The 21,441-nt window shown below is 34.9% G+C and overlaps 1 protein-coding gene across 1 annotated transcript in view; it reads left to right on the top strand.

The window, feature by feature from the left end:
- The window catches only part of GUCY1A2 (guanylate cyclase 1 soluble subunit alpha 2), a 358,031-nt gene that overhangs the window by 77,199 nt on the left and 259,391 nt on the right, over positions 1-21,441 (top strand). The window contains exon 4 of the mRNA XM_002822429.6: positions 1,056-1,774. Within this exon, the coding sequence (XP_002822475.3) occupies positions 1,056-1,774 (719 nt within the window). The remainder of the gene's footprint in view (positions 1-1,055; positions 1,775-21,441) is intronic.

Raw genomic sequence — 21,441 nt, 5'->3', positions numbered from 1 at the left:
GGCATCAGGGAGTGATTATATATGGAGAAAACTTAACAATAACCTTTAATTCTATCTCATCAGATTCCTACTCCATTCTTGGCTGCCCTCACTTTTATGGGTGAAAGAATGTAAATCATTCCAGAGTTCTGTCATTATTATTTTCTTGTTTTTTCTCCTTTTCCCTGAGGTCTAGCTGACCTGCATGTCTTTCCCTGAGATTGCTAATGTAAGCCATTTGTTTCCACCAGATAGCTTGATGCCTATCCCCATACATGTGCCATAGATTTCCTCTCTGGTTTATATTTTCCACTTAATACATGCATTTCGATAAGAAGTAAGATGATAATATGGATGTAATATGGACATAATATGTAGGCAACTTGGATATTCTATGAAGAATGGGGAAATCATTAGGAAAAAGAAAAATAATATTTATGATAACTACTGCAAGGCTATTGAAAGGTGAACAGCTAGATTAGCAACATTTAAAAAGCTGATGCTCTGGGAGTTAGGGGGAAGGAAGGGATAAACAGGATTTTTAGGGCAGTGAAAATGCTCTAGGTGATAAGATAAGTGTATACATATCATTATACATTTGTTTAAGCCCACAGAATATACAATATTAAGAGTGAACTCTAATGTAAACCATGGACTTTGGATGATAATAATGCGTCATGTAGGTTCACGGATTGTAATAAATGTACCACTCTGGTGGGAGATATGATAATGGGGCAGGCTGTGCGTGTGTAGGGGCAGAGAGATATGGGAAATAACTGTGCCTTCTGCTCAATTTTGCTGTGAATCTAAAACTGGTCTAAAAATATGTAGTCTATTTAAAAACAAACAAAAAGGTTCATGTTCATTAACATTTTAGAAGCATCCTGAAGATGAACTGAAATTTATATTTTCTGATTCAAGATGAGTGAATTAACCTATGTGGAAATTTGTGGATCCAAGAGAAATGACCTTTGTTACTTTATTCAGTTGTTACTCTTTTGGTAAGCACTTAAAAAGCTATAAATTCAATTATTTATATTAGACTTCACTAACATTTGCTTCCCATTTACCTCTAGGTTTGAAGTTTGAGGAAATTCAAGAAAGATTTGGTGAAGAGTTCTTTAATATATGCTTTCATGAGAATGAGAGAGTCCTTCGAGCTGTAGGTGGCACTTTGCAGGACTTTTTTAATGGCTTTGATGCTTTGTTGGAACACATTAGAACTTCTTTTGGAAAACAGGCCACTCTGGAGTCACCATCTTTCCTATGCAAAGAGCTCCCTGAAGGTACTCTCATGCTCCACTACTTCCACCCTCACCATATTGTGGGGTTTGCAATGTTGGGGATGATTAAGGCTGCAGGAAAGAAGATCTATCGGCTGGATGTGGAAGTGGAACAGGTTGCAAATGAGAAGCTATGCTCTGATGTTTCAAACCCAGGCAATTGTAGCTGTCTTACTTTCCTTATCAAAGAATGTGAAAATACTAATATCATGAAGAACCTTCCACAGGGAACCTCCCAAGTTCCTGCGGACCTCAGAATTAGCATCAACACCTTCTGTAGAGCCTTCCCTTTTCACTTGATGTTTGACCCCAGCATGTCAGTCCTTCAGTTGGGGGAAGGTCTAAGGAAGCAGCTTCGATGTGACACTCACAAAGTGCTCAAGTTTGAGGACTGCTTTGAGATTGTATCTCCAAAGGTTAATGCCACCTTTGAAAGGGTCCTGCTGCGACTGTCTACCCCATTTGTGATTAGAACCAAGCCTGAGGCTTCTGGCTCTGAAAATAAAGACAAGGTAAGTGGCTATGGACTTGAGATGGGTGATGGGAACTAGAAGAGTGGATAATTATTTCAGTAAATTACATGGTGGCTGTAATTGTAATTATTTAGGCAAGAGAGCTTAAAGTGCCATTTACAAGATTACTGGTCCCTGGATGTATGTAAAAAGATTTGGCCCCATTCCCAGCCATTTTGCATAGTGTCTGCCTCCTCCATTAATTTATTTCAGCATATAAAAAGAAGACATTTATTAATACCAGCTATAGCAATTACAAAAATGATAGAACTCACTAAAAACCTGATAATATAAACATATGAATATTTCCACTGACTGTAGTCAAACTGTGAGAAATATAGCATTTCAACATTGTGGGGCGTGACTGCAATATCTTTAAATATATATGCTAAAAGTTACCTTCACTTTGAATATGTTCTTTTCTAAATTTCATAATCTAGGAACATCTGGTTTACATCCTATTTTTGTCTTAATATGCAGAATAATGTATTCCCCAAAAGTTGAGAATTGACTATCTCAAGGCTTCTTTTCTGTTTAAATTTTAGTATTAAAATAGAGATTCATTGCTTTAGAACATGATCACTAGTTGAGATAATAAAGTGAAGACTAGGAAATTTTTTGTGGATTTCTTTGAATCCCCTTTGGGAAATCTGGATTATAAATTATAAATAATTGATGAAAAGACACCAGAAATAAATCTTAAAATATTTGGGTTTAAATGAACATTTTGTCCCTCAGGTAAAATATTTTAAAAAGTCAACATTAAAATAGATAATAAAATGTAAAGAAAAATAAACCATGATTTTTTATGTTTAGTAAGATACTTTCAGTGGTTAAAGGGAAAAACAACATTAATTTCCAGGACAGAAATTTGTACAGTTCCATTCAGTTTCCATTAGAGTGTCTTTTCAACATTTTGTACTAGGGTAAATAAAGTTCTTTTAGGCTATTTAGCCTGTTTCCAAGCATTTGGGGGAAGCTATTAGCTATTAGAAATGACAGGTTGCTCTGGGCTAAAGGAAAGAAGAGTTGTAGAAGTAATTAAAGACTCAGTGAAAATATACATATTCTGGAATAATAATAAATAAATGAGGAAATAGCCCTCTGAAAGCAGCGCTTAACATGTTTTTGAGGATTTTATACAGCATCAGTTTCATGATTGATGATTTTTATAATTTTGAAGTTCAATGGAATGTTTTTTAAAAAAAATTCGAGAAAGATGGCTGGGTGTGGTGGCTCACACCTGTAATCCCAGCACTTTGGGAGGCCGAGGTGGGCGGATCACCTGAGGTCAGGAGTTTGAGACCAGCCTGGCCAACATGATGAAACCCCATCTCTACTAAAAACACAAAAAAATGATCTGGGCATGATGGTGGGTGCCTGTAATCCCAGCTACTCAGGAGGCTGAGGCAGGAGAATCGCTTGAACCCGGGAGGCAGAGGCTGCAGTGAGCTGAGATCATGCCACTGCACTCCAGCCTGGGTGACAAGAGTGAGACTCTGTCTCAAAAAAAAAATTATTTGAGGATGATGGAAAGATGCACATTTATTCAATTTGACGAAATAAGGTGATTTAGGAAATTAATAATGTTTTTATCATACAAGTTCAGTGATTTGAAAATATCTGAGGATAGACCTGGATTCCTGTTTGGCACATTTGGATATTTTAGTCTGAATGAATTAGTATTATTTGATCATATGATGTTTTAAATACAAATTGTCACATATATATATTATGTGTATGTTTAATAATTGCTACCCATTTTGAAGTCCTTTAGAATGGAAGAAACTTGTTAAATGTGTATTTTTGTTCACATTTGTAGTTGCTTTAAAATGAGTTATTCTTTCTCTTTAATTTAGGGAATATCAAAACTATCAGTTCTGTTTAACAGAAGTACAATATTTGGCTAGGAGAATTTGAAGCATTTTTGGCCTTTAGAATTGAAGTTGGTATTTTTGGAAATATGTCTGAACTAGAATATATTATTATCAGTGTTGTTGCTTTATATATTTTATCGATTTTGGAAAAATTAATTCATTTTAAAATTACTGCTTCAGGTTTTTTCCCCTTATATTTCATTTGGCTTCTATTTCTATTTAATTTGTATACCAGGGTAAGAAATAGACATAATGAAATGATGACTCAAATGTCAAGGCCCCCTGCCAATTCCAATAATAAGGAACTGTGCTCATTGAGGAGATGCAATTATCATTTAAACATGTTAGTGGCAGTTTAAAAATAAAGCAATAGGCAGGATTTTTAGTTAAAATAAGGATAGAAATCTACTCATCCTTATATTTATTTCTGCTTACTCACCTGAGTTTGCCAGAATGGGACATTTGAGAGGTTACAGTTGCCCCAAATTGATACTATGGTCAGTAAGGTTGTCACATACAGTCTTACCCAGATGAATAACATTTTTTAATTAGTAAGTCATCAAATTTCACATTTACAGTTTATTAAAACATGGAGAGAAGAAAGAAAAATAATATGTAAAAATTGTTTTTGTTGATAAATTTGACTTTGTCTTCATTATTTTCCCCTTAATAGCTATTCTTGTTAATGTATACCTCTATGATGTCTGAAGTCTCTAATTTTTTAGTTGGCTTTTATAAGAAAATGCTATTTTAAAATAATTTATATTTATTCCTCCTTCTAACATTGAGGGCTCTCATAATTTAACTGTTTTGTTTGTGCATTTAATACCAATGAACCACTACGTCTGCCATAAAAAAAATCAAGAGCAAGGATGTCACTGAGGGGCATCTGACGCAGTTATCAGTGGCAGGATTCAACAGTCTTGAGGTTAGAAAAAAACCTCTTCCAGATGGCTTGACCAAGCTTTGATTCTATCACTTGATTTCCCCTACATTTTCTCTAAGTGATCATCCATGCCTCACATATTCTTCTCTCTCCCTCTCTTCTTTTTTCCCCTTATAGTATTCGTATGTTTTCATCTTTCCCTAAACTCAACTTCCTATCATCATCTTCTTTCCTTATCAGATGTCAAACATTAAGTATGAATGAATTGGTTGTTTTTAAAAAACCCAACAGATTCAGTGTAGAGAATAAAGACTGAATTAATCCATGTTAATTTGTGCTGTGTATCTCTTTCATCCCATGTATATCAAATACTGTTCTGAGAATTTGGAAATGTGTTGCATAGATCTTTTGAATTATAAGACATTGTGGTAAATTTGAGATGAATTTTTTTTGCAGCTTAATGAGCAGTTTGCAGGTTGATATTTAGTCCATGTAAACATAACCTACTGATATAGATTACAAAGCTTCTTTGTATGGAATGAATCTTGTTTGAGTGAATAGCTTTGTTAGAAATGAGAGTAATAGCACATAGCTTCCTTCTCTGCCAGGTAAGGTCATGATGTGTGGTGAAAGTATCAACAGGCTGGGAGAGAGGTGTCTCTGACAACCATGATCTTAGTAAATCTTTTTAATGTCTGAACCTCAGTTTTATACATTGGAAATTAATGAACCTAGACAAACTAATATTTTTACTCCTTTACAAATCATACTTAACATATATACATATATATGAGGTCAATTGATCATGAAGATTTTTTTCTTTTTTTAAATTTTTTTTTTAATTTTTATTTTTGGAGATGGAGTCTTGCTGTGTCTCACCCAGGCTGGAGTGCAGTGGTGTAATCTCAGGTTACCACAACCTCCACCTCCCCAGTTGAAGCGATTCTCCTGTCTCAGCCTCCCAAGTAGCTGGGACTGCAGGCTTGTACTACCACACCCAGCTAATTTTGTATTTTTAGTAGAGACTGGGTTTCACCATGTTTGAGGCCAGACTGGTCTCAAACTCCTGACCTCAGGTGATCCACCCGCCTTGGCCTATCAAATTGCTGGGATCACAGGCGTGAGCCACCGCACCTGGCCATGAAGCTTTTTTTCATCTCTATGTTTCAATGAATTCAGATGCATTTTAAAAGAGAGGTGTGGAGAATCTGACTTATCTACCATGAAGGGCTCATCTTGTCATCAAGAATTAGTTAAAATAATTCTCTGATAGTTTAGGCTGTCTACCTCAGAAAGTTATTTGGGAGGATTAAATGACATAATCCATGTAAAATTCTTAGCATCTTTGACCCCAGGGTTAAGCACTGCATAAATGTTCATTATTACTTCTACTGCTATTATTATTTGTGTTCCTTTCCACCTATAACATTCTCCCTATTTATTCCCCTATTCACTTACTGCCTTATAGATGAAAGCACCAGGTATCAGTAGGTTTGATAATTTTAGAGAAATATTGAGCTCACCTAACATCTTCCTGAAATATGCCTTGGACCCTGCTGCTTGTCTCCTTAGTAAAGACTAGAAGACCACTTGTCACACATTCTATAGGAGCTCTGTTTGGATCTGCATTTTATTTACATACTATCATTGTTTTAAAATCTCTGGTCTCTTTGTCAGATTCATGAAGGTTTGGAATCGAGTTTTCATTACCTGTATCTACTAATGTCTTTTACGTTCATTTATCAGAGCATTGTGCAGTGACTTCCAAAATAAAATGGATGTGTTAACTTAGGCACGACCTGAAGCAGCAACAGATTTTGAGAAACAATAAATAACATGAGTTCTTTTGACATTTTTTTTTAGTAGAAACACTTGAGAGAACTTTAATAACACCTTGGAAGGAACCCAGCATTTGAAATACATCATCCCTGTGACAGAGCAATAGGATTGTTATTCATCTTCACTTTTGTTCTCAGGGTTGGAACTGAGGAAAAACATAACAAAAACACATTTCTTTTTTAATTCCCAGAAATATGCTCTCATTTGTCTTATTAGTTAGAAGCTACAATCAAACGCTGGGAAACAATTTTCAAAGAATAAAGTAGGAAATGTCTGGTTTTCTGTGTCCAAATCAGTTTTCAGAATACTCTCTTATCTTTTCTAGACAGTTGCCCACCTTTTTCTGAGGCGATGATTGAAAAGTTTTTAAATATATTTATTAATCTTACTATACCATAATGAAACTGTTGAAAGACAAGTTTCATCTTGCTTTCAAGAATACATTATTTGACTTCAACCTTAATTTAATTTGAGAAAGTGTGAGCATTTCTTCTTTGTTCAGATAATAATGTTTTATTAGAGAATTTCAAATATTGAACTGTAGTTTCAGTGATGAACAACCTGACATTAGAGCTTTCTCTATACATTAGCAGAGCTGAGACATGACTTCGTTCAGAATTACCTGGAGTTCACTCTGTTCTTGTAAGTGTGAATGAGACCTTTATTTTTAATTTGTGTGTTGTTTACCTTTCTCTAGAACTGCTTTCTGATCATTGACCTTTTTTCTTTTAATGTAATTTATTATTTTTTAATAATTTGAATTTCATCTAGATTCAGTGGGTACATGTATGGGTTTGTTACCTGGGTATATTGCATGATGCTGAGGTTTGGGCTTTGACTGATCCCCTCACCCAGGTCCTGAGCATAGTGCCCAATAGTTTTTCAACCCTTGTCCCCGCTTTGCCATCCAGTAGTCTTCAATGTCTATTGTTGGCATCTTTATGTCCATGAGTACCAATGTTTAGCTCCCACTTTTAAGTGAGAACATGCGGTATTTGGTTTTCCGTTCCTGTGTTTGTTTGCTTAGAATGGTGGCCTCAAGCTGCATCTTTTTTTATGGCTGCATAGCTGCATCCAGCTATGCATTCTTTTTAATGGTTGCATAGTATTCCATGATATATATGTACTACATTGTCTTTATCCAATCCACCACTGATGGGCACCTGGGTTGATTCCATGTCTTCGCTATTGTGAATAGTGTTGCAATAATCATATGAGTGCAGTGTCTGTTTAGTAGAATGATTTATTTTCTTTTGGATATATAACCAGTAATGCAATTGCTAGGTCAAATGGTAGGTCTTTTTAACTTCTTTGAGAAATCTCCAAACTGTTTTTCACAAAGGCTGAACTAACTTATATTCCCACCAACAATGTATAAGTGTTCCCTTTTCTCCACAGCCTTGCCAGCATCTGCTGTTTTTGGCTTTTTAATGATAGCCATTCTGCCTGGTGTGAGATGGTATCTCATTGTGGTTTTGATTTGCATTTTTCTGATATCTGGTGATGTTGAGTTTTTTTTTATGTTTGGTGGCTGCTTTTATGTTTTATTTTGAGAAATGTCTGTTCATGTATTTTGCCTATTTTTTATGGTGTTATTTTTTGCTTGCTTAAGTTCCTTATAGATTTTGGTTATTAGACCTTTGTTAGATGCATAGTTTATGAATATTTTCTCCCATATTTTAGGTTGTTTACTCTGTTCATTTATTTTGCTTTTCAGAAGGTCTTTAGTTTAATTAGGTCCCACTTGTCAATTTTTGTTTTGTTGCAGTTGCTTTTGGGGACTTAGTAACAAATTCTTTCCCAAGGCCAGTGTCCAGAATGGTGTTTCCTAGATTTTCTTCTAGGATTCTTACTGTTTGAGGTCTTACATTTAAATATTTAATCCATCTTGAGTTCATTTTTGTATATGGTAAAAGGCAGGGGTCCCATTTCATTCTCCTGCATGCAGCTAGCCAGCTATCCCGGCACCATTTATTGAATAGGGAGTCCTTTCCCTATTGCTTATTTTTGTCAACTTTGCTGAGGATCAGATGGCTGTGTGTAGCTTTATTTCTGGGTTTTCTATTCTGTTCCACTGGTTTAATGTGTCTGTTTCTGTAATAATACCATGCTATTTTGGTTATTGCAGCCTTATAGTATAGTTTGAAGTCAGGTAATGTGATGCCTCTGGCTTTGTTCTTTTTGCTTAGGATTGCTTTGGTTATTTGGGCTCTTTTTTTGGTTCCATATGAACTTTAGAATAGTTTTTTCCAGTTCTGTGAAAAATAATGATGATATTTTGATGGGAATAGCATTGAATCTGTAGATTACTTTGGGCAGTATGACCATCTTAATGATACTGACTCTTCTAAACTATGAGCGACAAGGCTCATTTATGATATTTTGATGCAGATATTAGTGATGTTCATGCTGGTTCTGGGTTTTTAAAAATTAGTATAAAGTTAAAATTGCTGTATGGTTTTTTTTAATGAACCACACAGGAGGCTTAATGGCATTGTTCCTGTATAGTTACTTTATTGTGTATAGTAAGAGGACACTGTACATGATTACATGATGAATTATGTATTCCCAATAGTCATCTGTAGGCTTAAAGTGCTTATTTTGCCATATTTAATTTTTGTTAACAAGAAAGATTGTAGTCCTGAGCATAACAGGAGGTACCTCCTATTGGAGATCAGATTTTTATTTAGTTCTATTAAAGGTTTGTAGGTTCTCAGGGAGAAAAATCAATCCCTTTAGTTAAAAATCATACAGAATCTTCCTTTAACTGTTCCTTTTGTTTTTAAGTTAGAATCATTTTAGCCAGTAGCTTTAAGTCTCAGTGAAAAAAAAATACATGTTTTCAACGTGTCTACCTCTTCATTTTTGATAGTTTTCTGTTTGTTCTTATGTACTTTTTTGGTAAGTATAGAGTGCAATTATTTTTAGTAAATGAATATAATAGTGCATCTATGACAACAATGTGGTTTTAGAAAACTTTATCACCCCCAAAAGTTTACTGTACCCATTTGCAGTTAATTCCTGCTTCTACCTCCAACCGCAGCCAACCACTGGCCTGCTTTCATCTCTATAGATTTGCTTCTTCTACTCATTTCTTACAAATGTAATCATACAATTAGTTACCTTTCTTTTTCTTTTGGTTTGCCATCATGTTTTTGAGGTTATCTGTAATGTAGTGTGCATCAGCAGTTTGTTAATTTTTCCTGATGAAAAGTATTCTATTGCATAGATACACTACAGTTTGTTTATCCATTCACCAGTTGGTGGACATTGGGTTTTCCAGATTTTGGCTATTATGAATAATGTTGCAATGAACATTCACATACAAGAGTTTGTGTGGATATGTTCCCATTTCTCTTGATCTGATTTGCAGGAGAAGAGTTGTTGCATCATATAGTAAGTACATGTTTAATTTTTAAAGAAGTTGCTGAACTGTTTTTCAAAGAGCTTATGCCATTTCCCATTTGACTGGCAGTGTAAGAAGGTTCAACTTTTTTATGTCCTCACTCACACCTGGTATTGTCAGTCTTTTTCATCATAGCCTTCCTAATGATTGCAAAGTGGTGTCTTGGGTTTTAATTTATACTTCCCTGATGACTAAAGATGGTAAACATCTTTTCTTATACTTGTTAGTCATTGGTGTAATTTCTTTAGTTAAATATGTAGGTAAATATTTTGTCCATACTTAATTGTTGTTTGCTTTCCTATTAATAAATTGTATTAAAAATATATATTCTAGATATGATGTTGTCTTTAAAAGATACTTCCTATGCAGTTGTCTTGTATAATCTTCAATTTACTGTCCTTTAAAAATATTTGTGGAGAAACTTCAGAAAGTTTCATTCATAGAAATGTAAGTCTGGGCTTTATCAGTCAACACTGTTGACATATTTCAGCATCTCCTTCAGTTGCCCTTGACTTTATCCTTTATATTGATATCTTAGGTTGAAATAACAGTTTTTCCTCTGGATATATTCTGTGTGGCCATATGCTGGTCTCGAACTCTTGACCTCGTGATCCACCTGCCTTGGCCTCCCAAAGTGCTGGGATTACAGGCATGGGTCACTGTGTCCGGCCCCGAAGTACATTCAAAACAGGAAAAGATATCAAAGGCATGGCAACATAACACGCTAGGTTTCTTTTCTTATTATTTTGTTATAGTTTTACTTTTCAAGGATTTTGAGATTTGGTATAATTGAGTTCCAGAACTCAGATAACAACTTAGTATTTTTTCCTATAGCAACTTTTGAATCATGACTTAAGCTACAGCATCTTTCTTTTTGCAAGTGGGTTTTATGGTAATTTCTAATTATTATAATTCTGATAGAAACAATTAGCTTTACATATGCTTTGATAGGGCATCATCCTTGAGCAAGCATAGAAAAAAGCAGTATTGAGAGACAGTATTGTGTATGATTAAGAATACAGTCAATGAACTCCAACAAATTTACAAGAAAAAAACAAACAACCCCATCAAAAAGTGGGCAAAGGACATGAACAGACACTTCTCAAAAGAAGACATTTATGCAGCCAAAAAACACATGAAAAAATGCTCACCATCACTGGCCATCAGAGAAATGCAAATCAAAACCACAATGAGATACCATCTCACACCAGTTAGAATGGCAATCATTCAAAAGTCAGGAAACAAGAGGTGCTGGAGAGGATGTGGAGAAATAGGAACACTTTTACACTGTTGGTGGGACTGTAAACTAGTTCAACCATTGTGGAAGTCAGTGTGGCGATTCCTCAGGGATCTAGAACTTGAAATACCATTTGACCCAGCCATCCCATTACTGGGTATATACCCAAAGGACTATAAATTGTGCTGCTATAAAGACATATGCACATGTATGTTTATTGCGGCACTATTCACAATAGCAAAGGCTTGGAACCAACCCAAATGTCCAACAATGATAGACTGGATTAAGAAACTGTGGCACATATACACCATGGAATAGTATGCAGCCATCAAAAATGATGAGTTCATGTCCTTTGTAGGGACATGGATGAAATTGGAAATCATCATTCTCAGTAAACTATTGCAAGAACAAAAAAACCAAACACCGCATATTCTCACTCATAGGTGGGAATTGAACAATGAGAACACATGGACACAGGAAGGGGAACATCACACTCTGGGGACTGTTGTGGGGTGGGGGGAGGGGGGAGGGTTAGCATTGGGAGATATACCTAATGCTAGATGACGAGTTAGTGGGTGCAGTGCACCAGCATGGCACATGTATACATATGTAACTAATCTGCACATTGCACACATGTACCCTAAAACCTAAAGTATAATAATAAAAAAAAAAAAAAAAAAGAATACAGTCTCTGTAGAAAGGCTTGAACCCGGGAGGCGGAGGTTGCAGTGAGCCAAGATCGCACCATTGCACTCCAGCCTGGGTGACAGAGTGAGACTCCATCTCAAAAAAAAAAATACAGTCTCTGTAGCAGGACTTCCCACCTTCAGACTGTTACTTACTAGCTGGGTAACCTTGAGCAAGTTAACTTTTTGAAGCTTGTTTTCGTTGCCAACCTCATAGTCAGTGGGCCTCTCTTGTTTGCTCCCATTTCCTTGTAAAATAACTACCACATTCTTCTGACTTCCACAAATATGTTTACTGCTTGTTTCAGTTTTATCACTGAAGACATATTTAACATTCCCTTAGTTGTTTTTCTCATTTTTAATCCTTATTTTTGACTAAGCCCTACTCCTTTTGTTAAATTTTAGTATCATTTATTCTTAGAGAAAAATGCCAAAATATTAATATTTAAAAGGCATGTCTATCCATTAGTATTTATCTGTATCTATGTATCTTAACATTTCTGGCACTGTTTTAAGTGTCTTGCCTGAAAATGTTATAAGAAAGGAGTGAAAACTGCTTTCAAATATTTCAATAGTTATCATATAAAAATGAGATAAAGTTTTTGTTTCAGAAGGCAAAACCAGAGTCAAAGAATAGATGTTATAAGAAAGTAGATTTGGTTAAGAATTAAGAGGAACTTTCCAACAACTGGAGACATTAAAAATGGAGGGAGTTGCCTAGTGAAATAAAGGGCTATATAATACTTGAGAGTTCATAAAGAAAATGAATGACAGTCACTCAGGGATATTTTATTGAAGATTCATAAAGGGAACCCAAACTTAAAAGGTGAATAATATGATCACATTATTTTTTTAATGCTAGTTTCAGGAATAGGGAGAATATCCATATTATAAACATTTTGTGCTATTGTGAAAAAAAACTTTGATTCTATTTTCTTTTCATAGCAGATATGGTTTAACCTTAAAAAGTAATGAATTGGTGGAATAGAGAGATTTAGAAAAGCTTTGACTATTTAGCAATTCTTCTTTCAAAGCTTAGTACGTAGTGGCTTTTAAAATTCAACTCAGTAAAGTATCTTTAAAATGCCACCTATATTTGGATTCGAAGTTTAGTAGACAATTTCTGTTCCTCAAAATGCAATGAAAACTTGATTTCTATGATCTATGATGAATAGTTTATATATAGTAAAAGCTGCCTTTAAAACATTTTGAACTTGTAAGAGTGCTTTATAAGAAAGCCACTTATTTATGTTTTTCAGCCTCTATGAAATTGAACCTTTAAGAAATGCTAAAATAGTAAACAAGTAATTAGGCTATGAGTTATTAACAAGTTTTATTTCAGTTTATTTAGTTGTTAGACAATTAAAGCTAGTTTACACATTTCTATTATACTGGTGGCTAAAGATTATGATCACTTATTAGAGAGATCAGTTTCTATTGTACTTATAACATGATTCAGAACCCTTCGTTCTGTTTAACAGCATTTCCTTATTCTGTGAAGAAATGAGTACAGTTTACCACATTTTATTTTTCTGAAAATAATAAAAATCAAAGTACAGTCATACACTACATAATGATGGTTTAGTCAGATTGACTGCATATATGACAGTGGTCCCATAGGATTATAAAGCCATATTTTATCATGCCTTTTCAATGTTTAGACACAAAAATACCATTGTGTTCCAGTTCTTACAGTATTCAGGATAGTCACATGCTGTATAGATTTGCAGCCTAGGAGCAATAAGCTCTACCATTTAGCCTATGTGCATTGTAGGCTATGCCTCTAGGTTTGTGTAAGTATACTCTGTTGTTCATCTAATGGTGAAATTGCCTAACAGTGTGCTTCTCAGATGTATTTCTCTTGTTGTTAAGTGATTCATGACTGCATTTATGTTTGAATCACACAATAATCTTGGTTTGTTTTCTGTTTTTCCTAATGAAGACATGGTGTTTTTTTTTTGTTTTGTTTTGTTTTCGTGGAGATTCAGGGGGGTCAAAAATCTGAGCTTATTGTAGGTGACAAGCAGTGGAAGTTGATTCCAAAACTCTTGCTTTTTGAAGGAGAGGTCAAGAATTATATTTCTTGTCAGCACAGACTCATCTGTGAAGTTGTTGTTGGCTGATATTAAAAATGCTTGTAATAACATGTGTAGGTCCTTCAAAGGATTGAGAGTTCAAGCTTACATGTCTCAAAATTTTGAGTGAATCAATGACTCTTCTTTGGCCATTGAACACCAGCTTCAGAAATCTCTCCATCCACTGTAGAAGAGGTGTGAGGGAATCTCTTTCTCTCTGTGAACATATATGGAGAACTCATACTATGATTTATGGCAGCTTGCATTTTCATATTTTTCTAATTTAGATGTTATTATGAATAAGGTAGGTGTAGATCTAATAATAGAATTGTCTTAAATAGGAGTTAGAAATTCTTAACATCTTACATTAAAAGAATTTTGTGCTACTCTGATATATTTTTTAGGTAGGTTATAAATTCTTATCTTACTGTCTTAGTATGACTAATTATGACAGCTATTTTTCAGTAGTTTAATTACCATTCTACCCTGTTCTGTGGTTATAAAGACTTATTCCAGGCCAGGCGCGGTGGCTCACGCCTGTAATCCCAGCGCTTTGGGAGGGTGAGGTGGGTGGATCACCAGGTCAGGAGATCGAGACCATCCTGGCTAACATGGTGAAACCCCATCTCTACTAAAAATATATTTTAAAAAAATTAGCCAGGCGTGGTGGTGGGCGCCTTGTAGTCCCAGCTACTCGGGAGGTTGAGGCAGGAGAATGGCATGAACCCAGAAGGCGGAGCTTGCAGTGAGCCGAGATGGCGCCACTGCACTCCAGCCTGGGTGACAGAGTGAGACTCTGACTCAAAAAAAAAAAAAAAAAGACTTATTCCATACAAGAGTTTATTATTCTGTGAAATAATATATATTATTTTATATACAATGTTTACATTCTATGTCAACTCGAAAAGAAAATTTTGTGAAGTTTGTGTTCTTATCCCCCCAATTTATAGAAATAAATAGTACCTAATAAATTTTTTATAGTTCTGTTGCTTGTTTCTCTATAATCTTGATTTTTTTTTTTTTTTTTTTTTTTTGAGACAGAGTCTCCTCTATAGTCCAGGCTGGACTGCAGTAGCGCGATCTCTGCTCACTGCAAGCTCCGCCCCCCGGGTTCGTGCCATTCTCCTGCCTCAGCCTCCCGAGTAGCTGGGACTACAGGCGCCCGCCACCATGCCTGGCCAATTTTTTTGTATTTTTAGTAGACACGGGGTTTCACCGTGTTGGCCAGGATGGTCTCCATCTCCTAACTGTGTGATGCGCCCACCTTGGCCTCCCAAAGTGCTGGGATTACATGCATGAGCCACTGCGCCCGGCCTCTAATCTTGATTTTATGGGATTATGTATTTCAAAGATTTTACATTTTACCCTGTTAATTTTTTTTGTTTTTAAGTAGATACGATTTTTAAACTTGAATCTTCACCACTAAATTACAGAAGAGAATGTACAATTGTCCATTCCCTTCTGTTACTTACTGGTGAAGATTCAAGTTTAAAAATAGAGAAAATAGAGAAAAAAGATTATTGTGCTGTCCGTGATAGGGAATCATTGGACACTATAAAACTATGTTTGATTTTCCTTAAAGAACATGATTTTGGAAACTTTATATATGGTTTGATCACTTTAGTTTTCCCCAGACATTTCTTTCGAGCGAACCATTGTTTTACAGTGTGACCTCCGGGGCACTGCCGATACTCAGTTTATAGGGCTGCTTCTCACCACTATCATATAACAACTTAAATTAATTAATTTAAAAAATGTGTTCGGAGCCTTCTTTAAGTCTAAATATAGAGTATATGTCTATCTACTATGTTTCCCTTAACTACTAATTTGATAATTCTAAGGGGAAGAGATGATTCAGTGGGTCTGGTATGAACTGTTCTCTATAATCTGAGCAAGGCTCTGACCTCATCTTTCCTGAAGGTGGAAAAATGGTCTCATAAATTTCTTTCTGCCTTTTTTTTTTTTTTTTTTTTTTTTGAGACAGAGACACAGTCTCACTCTGTCACCCAGGCTGGAGTGCAGTGGTTTGATCCTGGCTTACTTCAACCTATACCTCTCAGGTTCAAGCAATTCTCGTGCCTCAGCCTCCAGGGTAGCTGGGACTACAGGTGCGCACCACCAGGCCCAGCTAAATTTTGTATTAGTAGTAGTAGTAGTAGTGAATACAGGGTTTTGCCATGCTGGCCAGGCTGGTCTAGAACTCCTGGCCTCAAGTGATTCGCCCACCTTGGCCTCCCATAGTGCTATGATTATAGAGGTAAGCCACTTCGCCCAGCCTAGTCTGATAAATTTCTAAATGTTTTTGTTATTATGTGTATAAAAATGGATTGAAGTATTATTTCCTATCTTTACACTTGTTAATTCTTGACTCGTTATACTTACATTCTATTTACTTTTACAGATCATACTATCATAGGTGAGAGGGCTTCCTGGGTTAATTTTCAATTATATTTCCTTTACTCCTTACCCTAACCAGAGATTGCTATCACCAGAAAGAATGGTTTATTTCAAATTTCTACATTTATTTTATTTAAGACACTTCATTCCCCGATTTTATCTGTCTCCTTTGTCATTGTTTGCATTTAATGTTTGGATTGATTTTTCTTGGAATGGAATAGGTGAATTGACTAAGACACTATTTTTAGCATATAGTAAGTTTCAGTTGTATTTTTCAAAACCACGCGTTATGACTGGGAAGAAGCTTTTGAGTGTTGATAGCGTGGAGTCTCAAGATTGCTTATCAGACCAACCATTAACTTATTTATAAACTATTGTGTATTATAATGTAGACAATGTATTTCTTTATTTTTAGTATAAAATGTCAAAAATCATTGTATTTGTCTTGCCAAAAATTAGGGTAAAAATGATCCTCTAAGTATTTATTCCATTTATGTTTCTGCTAGAATTAATCAAAACACTTAAAAATCTATTTTTATTTAACTTGAATTGGAGGCCCAGAATCTATGACATCATTTACCCTTTCATAACTGAGGATAATTTAAAACAGGTTTCATACCTCTTGGTATAAAACTCACTGGCAGTAAGAGACAGAAGAATGTGCTCTAAAATTCTACCAGTGCAGATATAAAACAATGTTTTATTACAGCAGTTATTCTGAATAATTGATACAGTTTATCAAAGTTTAAAAATAATATGATTTTTCTTTAAAGTTAGTGGCTTTCAGTTTCTGGTTGAAATCTCTCTTTCTCCTCTCTTTTTTTCTCTCTGTCTCTCTCTCTCTTTTGAAAACTTTTTCAGGATTTTAATGGACTTTGATAAGTGCAGAATGCAAATTAGCCTGATAAGCATAATAGTTTCTTCCTACCCTTTCAAAGATTATGATTATTAAGGTGATGATGATGATACATGGTTTTGTTTTGTTTTGTTTTGTTTTTTTGAGACAGGATCTTGCTCTGTCACCCAGGCTGGAGTGCAGTGGAGTGATCTTGGCTCACTGCAGCCTTGACCTCCCCAGCCTCAGGTGATTTCTCCCACCTCAGGCTCCTCAGTAGCTGCAACTACAGGTACGTACCACCATGCCCGTCTAATTTTTGTATTTTTTATAGAGATGGGGTTTCACCATGTTGGCCAGGCTGGTCTTGAACCTCTGGGCTCAAGCGATCCACCCTCCTCGACCTCCCAAAGTGCTGGGATTACAGACATGAGCCACTGAGCTGGGCGATGATGTGTATTTGTTGAGTGCTTAGTAGCAGGCCCTCTTCTAAACATCTTACATGTATTATCTTATTTAACTCCCGTTGCAAATATGTGAGGTAGAGACATACTAAGGCCTACTTCTTAGATGAGGAAACTGAAATACAAAGAGACTAAGAAAACTTTTCTAAGGTTATATAGCTAGTACACACCAAGGACAATATTGGACCCAAATGGTCAGGCTCTAGATAGCGCCTGTGCCACAAGCGTGGCCTGAAATAAACTTCACTAGTGTATTCTTCTGAAAGAATATCACACAACATTTATTGCAGAAAAGTATTATGATAGGCTCTGTATAAAGTTCTTATTTTTATGGAGTCTAGGATCCATTTTGGGAATGAGATATAAATATATGTAGAGATCATGATTAATGCAGAAGGTATAAAGAAGTTGTCCATTGAACTATAATCAGTGTGAGCTTGTAATGTTCTTCCTTTGAGATAAGCTGAATTAAAAAATGTTACATTTAAGTAATTATTTTGATTGTCCTATGGACACAAGTGTAGATTATAGTAATTGCCAGTAGATTCTACTACTGGCAATTGTAATTTTTAAAAATGTTATGACAAAACATATGTGTACTGCTTCTGGAAAATTGAAATAAGTTTCCTTCCCACCACCTATTCTAAAATCAAATAAGAAAATTCCTAATATCATCTTGATTGCTTTATGTAACATTCTTCAAAGATTTAAGAATATATATTTTATTCTTATAATTTTGGTTTATCTCAATAGATGGATGGCAAGTCTTATCTTTGTCATTTTAGTTTTATTTTACAAATGGTCTTGGGAAAACCTGTCAGCTTTTACCCCACGAAAATTTCCTCTGATATATGGTAGTTCTTTCACGTTCCAGATTAGTTTAATACTTTAAAACTTCTCAACCTTTGTCTCACAAGGCTTTTATTTTATTTTATAACCTGTTGTGTCTCCTCATCCAGAATAAATTTATAGTGTAATCTTTTATTCTACTCCCTATTTTCTTCAATATAGTTTTCATATATTGTTACCATCCCCATTTTATATGTCAATATTTGCTAAAGTAAAAATTAAAAAAATCTTTCTCCTAATGTACCTTTTTGTCATATATTTTAAAAAAAATTTCCGCAATATCGCATTAAACTTGTACATAATGTCGTATTGACCATGGCATGTTTACGGGGATGTGTGACTGTGGGCCTTGCAAAGGAGTCCTTGGAGTTCACCTAGGCCAGTCACATGTAGGACACATTTATGCGTTGTTTTCATCTTTCATGTTTTTCAGTCAGACATGTAGAGTTTTGTTCATTATTTTATCCCTGACATTTAGCCATTGTCTTTGCACACAGCAGGTGTTCAGGAAATGTTAGCTGACTGAGCGATTTAAGGATTTTGTAATTTATTCTGTTTTGTTGTTAAGGCCAAACTAGGAGAATGCATGTGACAGCATTTTAAAGGGCACTGCTTATGTAAGGTATCATATTCGATACAATTATTCATCCATTAATTAGTGATTATATTTAAACATTCACTGTTAACATAAAATAATCTGATTACTTAAACAATATTTCTCCAATATACTTGTCATTATAATCTGCCTGGCATAAATTGCAAAGAAAACCCTAATGAAATCATTTCCTAGTGGGTCCCCAGTTTTGCCTGTTAGTCCAATTTCAACCATTGCCCATAACATAGCAATTCAATGTTATTATATTTCCTTTTCATTTTCTAGTATGTTTCTACAACAGGTAGTCTGAATTTTGACCTCGAGTCCCTAGTCACCTTCCTTTATCTTCTCTCGTTGCCACTGTCACCTGTGTATGTTCAGTCAGGGTTCAGTTCAAGACCATTTTTGAACGTTCATTTCATTGCAAGCACATTGGGAGTATACATGTGAAATGAGAGATTTCCAGTCCTAAAGGAATCTCTTATCATTAACTACTCATATGTATTTAAATTAACCACTCATATATTTATTAAATTGTGAGTACATATATATACACACACACAAACATATATATATATGTTTTTAAAAAATCTATACTTCATGGGATTCTTTTATTCAAATTGTCCTTATTATAATTACTCTCAAATAATGGTAATTCAGTGCTTTGTATTACCATTATTTGAGAGTAATTATAATAAGGACAATTTGAATAAAAGAAACCCATGAAGTATAGATTTTTTTAAAACATATATATATATGTTTGTGTGTGTGTGTGTACTCACAATTTAATAAGAGAGGCATATAAACAAATATATGTATTTATATACAAATATATAGTTGAATATATACATATATATTTGTTTCTATGTCTGTCTCTTATTAAATTGTGATTTTCTTAAGGACACGAATTATATCCTATCCATCTGTGTTTCTTTAGCACCCAGTACAGTGCCTGGCATAAGGTAGACATTCAATTGTTGAATGAAGAAACTCACAAAGACTTTATCCTGTTTGGAGGGCCCATATAAAAATATTTCATTTATAAACCTTAATTCAAAGTCTTCTTTCACCTTAACATTTTAAAGTAAAAGGGCAGGTATTTGTCATCCACACTTTATAGTTGAAGAAACAGAGAGACAAATGTTATCTGATTTCCCATATGCTGTGGTGCTAGCACCCTGGTGTGCTGATATCTCACTTAGAATCAATTTCATGAGGAAAGCAACCTAGGCAAAACGCTAATTGTACAAGTGTTAAAAGTTCATCACTTTTTCAAATTGTATAGAATAAATGCTTTTTGGGGGTTGAGCTGATGTGCACTTTATGTTAACATTTTACTTAGACAAAGAAATGAGTGACTGTCTTAGTAAATTCAGTAATTTTATTAATTCCCAAGAGCCTACTTTGTACTAGTCACTGTGTTGTGCTAGATGTTAGAGATATGATGATGAATACAACACACATGTTGTTAATGGGCTTTCACTCAAGTGGAAGGCAAAAGCAAATACATTGTGGTAACCCCTAAAATGGAAGGGGTTTGTTTGTTTTTTTGCTTGTTTGCTTACTTTATCAAGTGTTTACAATGAGCAAGGCCTTGGAATAAGCATTTTATAGACACAGTTTTATTTATTCTTTCCAACAGCTCTAGGGGGTAAAATTACTATCGCCATTTTACAGATAAGAAAATTGAAGTTTGACTATTGTGTTGTGGGGCCATCAATGAGTGGACAATTGGTTCTTTGTGGAGGAATTGGAGAAGGAAACTGGGACTAGGAGAATGGTATGGTCATAATGGGTCAAGGAAGAGATCTAAAAGATTTATTTAAAACACATTTTTAGGAAAAGAGCAGCAGTTTTTTTTAAAACTAGAATTGTTTTAGTCCTTTAATCATCTTTGAAGCCTTTTTTGGATCACATTTTGTCTTAAGATCACATGTCTGGCATGGATCCCTGGGAATATGCAGAAAGGACATCTTAGAATGCTCTAGTTGGCTAGAAGTGTGGAAACATCTGAGGGATTTTTCTGGTCAGGTCCAGTAAGAGAAGTGATGCTGCAAGTTCTGGTCTTGGAGCATTTCAGGATATGGGAATTGAATTCAGTGACTATGGAAATAATAATGAGAAATCCATAAACAAGTTTTAAAAATAGGTGACTTCCATGCCCTGTTTTTGGCTTTTCCCAGGGTATCACATAATTATATTACATTGCACATGGATTGAGTAAGGCAGAGTATGTAACAGTTGACCTTATACACCCTAATATTTTCACTGGCTTTAGTTCATGTTGAAAATATTGAGTTGATTATAAAATATAAAAAGAAAAATCAAAATGAGGTTCATCATAGGATTCTGAATGAGACAATTTCAGAGAAAGCAGAGACTCCATTGCTTTTTATTACTAGAATGTCATTGCTTTCCAGTAGCTACTGCATTACCATTATTTGAGAGTAATTATTATAAGGACAGTTAGAATAAAAGAAACCCGTGAAGTATAGATTTTTAAAAAGGAAATATGATTTTG

The sequence above is a fragment of the Pongo abelii genome, chromosome 9 (assembly GCF_028885655.2).
Source record: "Pongo abelii isolate AG06213 chromosome 9, NHGRI_mPonAbe1-v2.0_pri, whole genome shotgun sequence".
Lineage (NCBI taxonomy): Eukaryota > Metazoa > Chordata > Mammalia > Primates > Hominidae > Pongo > Pongo abelii.
Note: the sequence above shows the minus strand (reverse complement) of the source record. Positions and strands in the feature narration are given on the sequence as shown.